At 44.4% G+C, this 11211-nt stretch overlaps 1 protein-coding gene and 1 long non-coding RNA gene across 3 annotated transcripts in view; one reads left to right on the plus strand and one right to left on the minus strand.

Annotated features, from left to right (window-relative positions):
- Positions 1–697: 697 nt before the first annotated feature.
- On the minus strand, positions 698–10684 carry LOC137425096 (uncharacterized). Of its 2 annotated transcripts, XR_010984053.2 has the most exons (3): positions 10405–10676; positions 2920–3482; positions 698–2885 (listed from the first exon to the last, which is right to left on the minus strand). It is a non-coding gene; the product is annotated as an uncharacterized LOC137425096 (long non-coding RNA). The 2 variants fall into 2 exon arrangements; XR_010984052.2 differs by having other exon boundaries at positions 698–3482; positions 10405–10684.
- Positions 10685–10908: 224 nt separating this feature from the next.
- Positions 10909–11211, plus strand: part of METAP2 (methionyl aminopeptidase 2) — a gene marked incomplete in the record, with an annotated part of 66620 nt that continues 66317 nt past the window's right edge. Inside the window, 1 exon segment of the mRNA XM_078776292.1 lies at positions 10909–11116. Within this exon segment, the coding sequence (XP_078632418.1) occupies positions 10945–11116 (172 nt within the window).

The following is an 11211-nucleotide window of genomic DNA, read 5'->3' on the forward strand; positions in this document are numbered from 1 at the left end:
CCATGGTTCCATGCCTTAGACCACACACACTATGCCAGGTGGGTCCCTGTTCACCTGAGGGACACGGTTGCACTCCCAATGAAGCACCCAGATGTAGCCAGAGAATTCAGGGCTGGTAACTTCACTGTACAGAAGACGAAGAAGGTGTTCTCTTCGATCCCAATCGAATCGAAATCTTGCAAAAATCAAATCTCTGAATCTGAGATGGCCCAATATCCAGATCTTTTCATAATATGATAGTCTACTAGTGTACCAAATTTGGTGCTTGTATCACAAAATGCACAACATGTTTGTTATGCTGCTACACTATAAGTGTTGTATTTGTCGAATTATGTCATAACGAAGGCACCGATGACATCATTAACATATATTATTCCCCATGGGGAGTCGGTGACAATGAGCCAGGTCTCAATTTTTTCCATGGAGTGGTTTCAGAGATTTAGAGGTGCAAATTTTTTCCAAGATGGCGCCTGTACCACGTGACCAATGACGTCATAATAATCATTAAAATATTCTACAGGAGGGGGCCCTCCTATGGTGAAAATTTCGTGTCAATCGGACAAAGAATTGCAGAGAAAAAAATGAATACTGATCAAATCAAGCATTGTACTTGTCGAATTATGACGTCATAATTAAAGTACCGATGACATCACCGTTAACATATCTTATTCCCCAAGCGGAGTACTTGACAATGAGCCATGTTTCAGTTTTTATTCCACGGAGCGGTTTCGGAGATATAGAGGTGCAACTTTTTTTCCTTTTTTCCAAGATGGCGCCTGTACCACGTGACATGACATCATAATTATCATTTTAAAAATTCCACAGGAGGAGCCACTCACATTCTGAAAATTTAGTGCCAATCGCACTAATAGTTGCAGAGGAATTTTTTTTTTTCATACTGATCAGATCAAGTGTTGTACTTGTTGAATTATGACGTCATAATTAAGGCACCAATGACATCATCATTACCATATCTTATTCCCCATGGTGAGTACTTGACAATGAGCCAGGTTTCCATTTCTTCCATTGAGCGGTTTGGGAGATAGAGGTGTAACGTTTTTTCAAGATGGCGCCTGTACCACGTGACCTATAACGTCATAATATTCACTAAAATATTCTACAGGAGGAGGCCCTCCTATGGTGAAAATTTCATGTCAATCGGACCAACGGTTGCTGAGAAATTAATTTTTTTAATGCTGACACGGCACACACTTTACTTTACTGAAATGCAGACGTGAATGCTTAACCCCGCTTTTCGCTTCGCGAGCGCAGGGTAAAGAGTTGAAACAAGGCTCATTGTCAAGTACTCGCCATGGGGAATAAGATATGTTTATGTGATGTTATCGTTGCCTTCTTTATGACATCATAATTTGGCAAGTACTAACACAATGCTGTTGGGCCAAAGTTGGGGCAACATCAGCACCGTCATTGGGCCAACGTCAAAAAACAACGTTGGATGAAAGTCATTTTGTCCCGGCGGGCCAACGGTGGGTAGACATTGTTGGCTGGTCCAATGTAGTACAGCGGATAAGCTCTCGTATTTTAACAAATTGTGCATTTTATGAGAAAAGCATGAAATTTCTAGCATAGTTAGTATATACCATAAGGTTTATTTTCAGATGTGGAGGGAGTCAGATTTGACCTCTGAGGACCGTGAGAGGTCAAATCCAAAATGGCCACCAGTCCACCGGGTCTAATGTTCAAACGCGCTTATAGGTGTCATTTCCAACTAAATTGGGGATGCCCATTCATTTGGTGATACTTTTGAGATCGCCAGAACTCAACGACATGCATTTAGGTCACAGTCAAGGTCAAATTACGTTAAATATCTATTTTTATGATACTGCAGTTGGAACTGCTATTGGAAAAAGTTCATTTGAACTTTTAAAACTTAATTTTTTCAGGTGCAGGGATAGGTACAGAACACCCAAAGACCAGAACTGATGAAAAAAAAGTGTTTACACTGCAAGGAATGATGCAATAACCTCTGAAAAAATAACTGTAGTTAACCAAGTATGTCCACCAAAGCTTACATTAAATCAAGTGCAATGATGAAAATTGGTAATGATCTAAATCTAACAGTCTCCAGAACAGAAGCACAGTGCAGTGCACTTGAGTGCAGCTTTGGCACACTTGCAGCGTCCAGTGCACCCTTTCTTGCAGCCACAGTGGATCAATTCATGGCACGATTTTGATGCTTCAGGGAGAGTGGTCCAAAGAGGCTGCCACCCAGTTGTCTCCTTTGTCCAGCCCGTCAGGTGGGTCTGGCATCTCTGGATCCATGACCAATGCCTGGTTACAACAGTTGGCCTGGTAGCAAGTGCGTTTGATGTGCTGCTTGAGTGTTGCCTGGGTTGGAGGAATGTTCTCTAGAGTTCTACACTTCTGTGTGAAGAGCTGTTTCCTGGCATCATTCACTTCCGTGCTCTCACTGGTTCTATCGTACATCAGCACCACAAATCGCTCCAGCAGTAACATTGAGCCTTCACTGACCTCACTTGTCATGCCTCGGAGTTCATTGAAAGCATCATTCACCTCTGGGCATCCACAATTTAGTTGGAAATGACACCTATAATGTTTTTCTACACTATTTGGTTCCAAAATTAAGCGCGTTTGAACATTAGACTGGCGGCCATTTTGGATTTGACCTCTCACGGTCCTCAGAGGTCAAATCTGACTTCCCTCCACATCTGAAAATAAACCTTATGGTATGCACTAACTATGTTAAAAATTTCATGCTTTTCTCATAAAATGCACAATTTTTGTGTTTATCTGCTGCACTATGTGGACCGATGTTTGACCAACTTCTGTCTGACGTTGGAATGAAGTGTTGGCCCAATGTTGAGCCAGCATTAATCAGATGTTGGAAGGACATGTTGGCCCACCTTTAATCAGATGTTGTAGGGGGCGTTGGCCCACCTTTAATCAGATGTTGTAGGGGGCGTTGGCCCAACGTTGGGAGAATGTTGGAAAGGAGAGTTGGCACAACGTTCGGCAAACTTTGGAAGGGAGTGTTTGCCCACGTTGGGCCAATGTTCCCACCCAACATTTGCCCGACGTTAGGCTGACGTCGTAGTACCCTCACTCATACAGTATCAAGAGCCTCAAAGAACAATGTTAAAAAAAAAAAAATTAAATATTCAAATAAAAAACAAATATAAAAAAAATTTAAAGAAGCAAAATCAGGAACAAAACAATGTGTTAAAATGACAACACGTGAAACATTTACATTTCCATCTGAACAATTTTCTAGTCTTCTTCTTCTTTCAGTGCTGCATGACTCCAACAAGCAGCAAATTTAGGATCCGGGCAGCAGGGAAGAATGGGGAAGATTTGGCGCCAGACTTGCATTGGGGGTACAACCACCACGAAGATGTGTCCCGGATAGTTTATGGAATCACAAGTTGTCACGCTTGCTGGATTTGACAAATTGGTTCCATCGACAGTGAAGCTTGTGCTCAGGACACTGCAACTTGCCGCAGCTGTAATACAATGACACAACATGTGAAGAACCGGACAGAGATGTTGAATGTCTGCAAAAAGAGATAATTTGATTTCACACAGATATGAAATATTACCAGAAACAAATGATAATTGTCCTGATCCAAATTCTTCCACGAAATAAATTTGGTCTCAATATAGTTTTTTCGTATTTTAATTGCTTTCCCATTCCTGATGCGAATGACATGTTATGTTATCCTTTGAGGTTGAAGACAGTGATAAAAAGGCAGGTAATGATTTTTTGTGAAAGAATCCTGATATAGCATTTTCAGGTTTGACAGATTTCATTGGCTGCTTGTAATCATAAGCGTCTGACATATATGTAACGGTAGCCGAAAACCCGGGAACGATCGAGACACACCCGTTCAGCGAGCAGCATTGATGGAACCTCTTTATTATACATACGTCACAGGAACAGTCCCTCATTAGCATATGTATGAGCTGAACTTCCACAACAATATATCTTGCTGGAAAGCTACATACACACACCACACACAAAAACAAACACCACATACACACACACACACACACACACACACAAAAACTCACAAAAACACACCCACATAGATACCACGCACAAAAAACACCCCCACCACACACATACATACATACATGTACATACACATAAACACACACAAACACACACACCTAAACACACACACATAAATGTACATACACATAAACACACACAACACACACATACATACACATAAACACACACAAAAACACACATACATGTACATACACATAAACACACACACACACACACATTTAATTAATTGTACAGTATCGGTTGTTCCTAAACTTAAATATAAATAATTTAAAGGATTGTTGTAAATGATGTTAATTTTACAACATCCCACATTCAACTTTATTTAAATTGCAAACCTCAAACATAGTTTCTCCACCTAAAGCAAGAACGTTAACCCGTAAGCAATTGACTAGTTTCCCGACTGCATGGATCATCAGCTGGGCACCGTTCTTCCTCGAGGTTTCGATCCTTTCAGCCCAGGACCTCTCCAAACGGCGGATCCACAACCTCGATCATGGATCCACATCAATAGATGGTACATCAGTAGATCCACAACCTCAGTTGCGTCCAGGCAGTCAGTCAACCCATCAATGCACCAACATATTGCATCGCACATTTGCTACAGGTCAATAGGTAAACTATATTTGAGGTTTTACATGTAATTAATTCTTTAGTTTCTTTTAACTTGTAACATCTAGCCGTTACTGTACAATTAATTATATTGTTTGTGGTTTTCATGCTTTGAAATGTAGTTGAACAAACATAAAATATCATATAAATGTAGTTTACCAAACACATTAAAATCACATCAACAAAGAATAAACATATAAATATATGAGAAACTTCAGTGGATTTTCCACCAAAAGATAATGACAAATCAGCGGGAGAAGCCTCATCAAAAGAACACACACACACACACCCACACACACACAGTAACCCACACACACATACATGTACATACACATACATGTACGTACACATAAACACACACACATGTACATACACATAAACACACACACATGTACATACACATAAACACACACACACGTACATACACATAAACACACACACACACGTACATACACATAAACACACACACACACGTACATACACATAAACACACACATACAGTAACACACACACATACAGTAACACACACACACATACATGTACATACACATAAACACACACACACATGTGCATACACATAAACACACACGTACATACACATAAACACACACATACACATACACATACATACAGTAACACACTGTAAAGTATCTCGACAAACTACAATCAATTGCCGTACGCGTTTATTCACTCTGCCGGGGACAGGCCCGATTCACCTCAGTGCCATCCGAGCTCGCGCGTAGTGATACAATGCCGTCACGGTGTAGGGATACCATGCGGTCCCGGTGTAGGGATACAACGGTGATTATTTGCACTTCATACACTTCATACATGACATCCTCCCCTTTAAGTCCAAAATTACCAAGAGCAATACGTGCTAGATTTCAAGAATTGACATTTCAAAAGCAACATTTCCAAAACATGTGAAAATATGTGTGCAAACGATTATGAGAATTATGAAAATACATGAAAATAGAACATGTGTCACCGTGAAAATAGAACTTGTGTCACCGTGAAAAAAAACATCTTCAAAGATTCAACCGGTCGGGTGCTTTTCTCTCATGCATTGAGCGTCGCGGTGTACCAGTGGATACAGAGTCCGAGGTGATTCCTTTGGGTCGCAGTGTACCAGTGGATACAGAGTCCGAGGTGATTCCTTTGGGTCGCGGTGTACCAGTGGATACAGAGTCCGGGGTGATTCCTTTGGTCTCCACGAAGGGTGTAGCGTTCGCAGAGGTTTTCGGGGCATCCGAGCCGGCTGGAGCGGCCACGACGATCTCCGGCAATGGTGGGTCGAACTGTTGTCCTGACTGTGACGATGCTGCAGGCTCCATCGACTCACAGTGACGGTAGGTTATGGACGAATTTTGCGGCCGTCCTGCAGGCGAATCACACAGGACAGTGGACCTGGCTTCTCGATGATGTCCCCCGGTAGCCACGTCGCACCTGCACCAAAATTTCGGGCAAACACTGGATCTCCAATGTTGATACATCGACTGTTGGACGTCTCATCATGCACCAACTTTTGATTAAGCTGGCTCTGATAAACGTTTGATGATATGTCTGGTTTGAGATTGTCAAGTGTCGATCAAACGTGTCGTTTCATCAATAACTCAGACGGAGCTGCACCGGTTGTTGATTGTGGCGTGATGCGGTATTTGAGCAGGAGACGAGAAAGCTTTGTTTCCAGGTTTCCCTCCTGAAGTTTCTGCAATCCGGATTTGATGATTCCCACGGATCGTTCGGCCAAGCCATTTGAAGCCTGGTGATGTGGGCTGACAAACTTATGTTTGATGCCATTCCGACGTGTGAACTCGGCAAACTCGGAACTGGAAAAACACGAACCGTTATCACTCACGATCATCCTGGGCAGACCATGAGTGGCGAAACAGCGTCTGAGTCTTTCGATGACAATGGCTGACGTAGTACCACACGTCACATAGGCATCAATCCATTTTGTGTGCGCGTCCGTGATGACCCTGGAACGCAGATTTTTCGGGATCACGACACGACATCCCCAGAGTAGGCAACCATTTTCCAAGCTGAGTTCGTTTTTATGTGCTTTAAAAGCCGCAAAATCTGGGTCACCCTCAGGTAGCAAATGCCATCCAAGCTGTACAGCCTGGACAGTTCTGGACAGAACGGGGTCTCGTCGAGTATGAGTGCGGATCTGGCCGGAATTGACAGCACAATCTTCCAGATGATCCATCAGTGCGATAATGGATCCTGGTGTAGGCGATTCATCAACGGATTCTGGAAGGGGTAACCGACTCATGGCATCTGCATTTGTGATAGACGAACCGGGCTTATAACATATGGTGTAGTCATAACCAGCGAGAAACAGGGACCAGCGGATGATCCTGGGTGGTAGTGTGTCAGATGTCGCCTTAGTTGGACCAAACAGACTGATCAGCGGCTTGTGATCAGTGCGAATCGTGAAATGATGTCCAAGAAAGTACTGGCGAAATTTGCTGAGGCCGAAAACGATTCCCAATCCTTCCTTGTCAAGTTGGGAATAGTTCTTCTCTGCCGGGGACAACGTTCTGGATGCAAATGCAACCGGTCTTTCCGTACCATCAGGCATCACGTGTGATAATACACTCCCCACTCCATACCGATAGGCATCGCATGTCAGCACAAGATCCTTCTCTGGTTCAAAATGAACGAGAACATTGGACGATTTGAGCAGATCCTTAGAGGTCTGGAATGCTGATTGTTCAGTAGACCCCCAGCTCCAGGAAATTCCTTTCCTCAAAAGCCGATAAGGGGGCCCAAAACGTCGGTCACATTCGGGATGTAACGAACATAGAACTGAAGCAAACCAAGGTATGACTTCAATTCGGTCACGTCTCGTGGAGCAGGAGCATCCTTGATAGCTCGGACTTTCTCATCTGTCGGGTGTAGACCCTCGGCATCAATCGTATGACCCAGGTACGTGACTGATGGCACCATAAACTTGCACTTGTCTCGACGCAAACGTAGGCCGGAGTCCGAAATCTTCTTCAGAACTCTCCCCAGGTTTTGTAGATGTTCCGCGTCCGTACGACCAGTAACCAGAATATCATCCTGGTAACAAACGACGTTGCGTTCGGCGGCAAACAAACTGTCCATGACACGCTGATAAATTCCAGGTGCAGATTTCACTCCAAAACTGAGTCGGTGGTACCTGTACAACCCACGATGCGTGTTGATGGTAAGATACTGTTTCGAATTCTCGTCCAAGCGGAGCTGTAGATAGGCGGATTTGAGATCGAGTTTCGTAAAAGTCTTGCCTCCCGTGAGACGAGCATAGAGGTCTTCGATCCTCGAGATTGGATATTTATCCAATGAAGAACACTTGTTCACGGTCATTTTATAATCTCCACATATGCGGATGGACTGGTCCGATTTTATGACCGGAACGATGGGCGCCGCCCATTCGGCATACTGGATTTGCTCGATGATCCCCAGATTTTCAAGATGCTCCAGTTCCTTGTCAATCCGCTCACGCAGGGCGAAAGGGACTGGGCGAGCTCTGCAAAATATAGGATTGGCATCCCGGTCAACCCTGAGTTTAGCCGTATGTCCTTTCAAGGTTCCAAGCTCATCCTTGAAGACATCCGGGTATGTATCCAGCACATTTTTGAGTGTGTATGCTGCGGTAGGAGAAACGTTGGCTGCCTGGAGTTGATGAATGCTTTCCCACTTCAGTCGAATTATACTCAACCAGTTCCTGCCGAGTAAGGAAGGGCCCTTTCCAGGAATGACGATCAGGGGTAGGTGAAACTCATGGTTATCGTAGCCCACCGTGACGTCACATGTACCGCAGGGAACAATCTTCTCACCTGTATAGGTGGAGAGTCCTTAGGTAGTAGGTTTCAGATGGGGTCGGTCAGCATCACTCCACAGGTTTGTGAAAACAGCATGGCTGATGAGCGAGACGGCCGCACCAGTGTCGACCTCCATTTGCAATGGTCGATTGTTGACGACAACATTGGCAAGAAGAGGGTCCCGCCTATGGTGAGAATCGATATGAAGCAGGTCATACGATCCTGAGTTGTCGGAAACAGAGCTCACCTGGTCAAGCTCAGGTTCCTCCGAACCGATAAACTGATGAATCTTGTCAGCAGCTTTTCCTTTTCCCGATTTGCGAGTGATGCAAGCTGGAGCAATATGGCCAGTTTTCGAACAGAAATGGCAGGTTGCATCTTTGAACCGACACGTCTCCGGAGGGTGCTTTCCGTTGCACCGAAAACATTTGTTGTGTGTTCGAGACTGCACTGACTTCTGACGAGGAGCCTTGTTCCAACGTTTTGGCTGAACATGATCCAACCGATTCACAGCAGGGCTGGTACCAGATGAGCGAGTGGCACCGATGCTTGTAGCATTGCGTTCAGCACTTTCCATGGAAATGGCAGTGTCTCTGGCATTTTGGAACGTCAGTCTTCTCTCCGCAAGCAGGCGTCTACGAGTGCGGTCATCAGACATGCCAACCACCAGCAAATCACGGAGCATGTCATCAATCGTGTCCCCAAACTCACACACATGTGACAGTTTTTTGAGGTGTGCAATGAAGTCTGCGATCGACTGACCTTGATGCTGTCTGCACATGTAAAAATTAAACCGACACAGGATGACTGAAGGAGATGGATTACAATGTTCCGACACAGGATGACAATGTTCCTTCAAAGCGACCTTGAGCTCTGCATACGTGAGCTCTTGGATTGTCCGAGGCCGAATCAGGTTTTTAACAAGTGTGAACGTCTCTCCCCCGCAAACGGACAGGGAGACGGCCTTCATCCGGGCTTCGGTCGCGATGCCGTTCGCCTCGAAGTAAAAAGACAACCGCTCAGAATACGTGTCAAAATCCCCCTCATGAGGGTCGAATTCATCGATATGGCCGAAAGAAGACATGGTCTAGATGTTTATCCTCGTCGCCATGTAAAGTATCTCGACAAACTACAATCAATTGTCGTACGCGTTTATTCACTCTGCCGGGGACAGGCCCGATTCACCTCAGCGCCATCCGAGCTCGCGCGTAGTGATACAATGCCGTCACGGTGTAGGGATACCATGCGGTCCCGGTGTAGGGATACAACGGTGATTATTTGCACTTCATACATAACACACACACACACACATACATACATACAGTAACACACACACACATACATACATACACATACATACATACACATACATACATACAGTAACACACACATACATACATACAGTAACACACACCCACAGTAACACACACACACACACATAAACACACACATATACATACATATACATAAACACACACACACACAGTAACCCACACATCACATATCATATCAACGTCTCCGTTTCGACCTTCTGAAACCCGCACATGGACAGGGACAGGGACTATAGAGCAGGCATGATGGGCCCAATGGATTCCTGTGTTAAATTTCCTTGTGATTCCTTGTGACACGACGAGGTCTTCAACGTCGAAAAAAACAAAAAACAACCAGCGATTCGTGCTGGCAGACAAATCATCAAACGGGTGGCGCACAAATCAATACACCGCCCGCATTGTGAAACACAACGGTGAGTTTACATGAATTACAGGTCGGTCGTTCACATTCGAAACTAGGCTGGACAACACAAAGGACACAGCTTGCGCACACACACACGGCGCCTCCAAGGCGATACGATAGTTTTCCTGTTTTTACTCAACAAGTACCAGTACTTAAAGTCAATTACATAAACTACCTCACTTCATTAAAAGTGAATACCTTTTCCCGAAGGTACCGTGCACGACGTGCGCCACCTCCTGACGACGCCTCTGATTCGGGGATATATGAGTAACTCTTCCTCTTCTCTTCAGAACCTCTTCTCTTCAGGGACGTGTTCAGTTACCAAGTTTCTTGTGGAGCGCTGGACAAGTATCTTAAGCACGCAATCAAGCACTCTATTAGAAACCGTTGATACTGGCTTGGCAAGTATCCGTTGTGCCGTTGTGACGGGCTTGGCAAGCGATAACTAGCTACTGGGGAAAGAACACACCCCAGAAGCGGTGTATAAAGCGGTCTAGGGAGCTGTTGTTTGCATCTCGACGTTATTTTATGCTCGGATATATTATTTTTCCTCTTAATAATCTATTTTCTTTACATTCCAGTGTGAGGCTTAATGTCGTGCGGTGCTGAGGAGTGAAATAAGAACGAACAACAACAACAATTCTGAATTTTGTGATGTCTTGAGCACGCGCCAGGTCCGATTGCGCAAGATTTCCTTGTTTACCCAGAACACAACGCTCCGTGGAGTGGAGTGAGGTGATGGCGGCGGTGCAGACGGAAGACAACACCAATAGGAGAATTAAAGGTAAAAGTAAGGAGGCAGTCACCGAGGAAGTGAACGGACATCTGGAAAATAAAACCGTCGATGGAACTAAAGAAGAAATAGGCCTAAAGAAGAAAAGGAGAAATAAAAAGAAGAAAAATAAGGCCGGTGAGACACGTGCCGCATTTTGGTGTCTGAAAACTTAATTCAGTGTTTCACGTTCATGATCATGCATTTGCTTTTGATTCAAGAAATATTGTCAA

The sequence above is a fragment of the Myxine glutinosa genome, chromosome 4 (genome assembly GCF_964187855.1).
Source record: "Myxine glutinosa chromosome 4, kmMyxGlut1.1, whole genome shotgun sequence".
NCBI lineage: Eukaryota > Metazoa > Chordata > Myxini > Myxiniformes > Myxinidae > Myxine > Myxine glutinosa.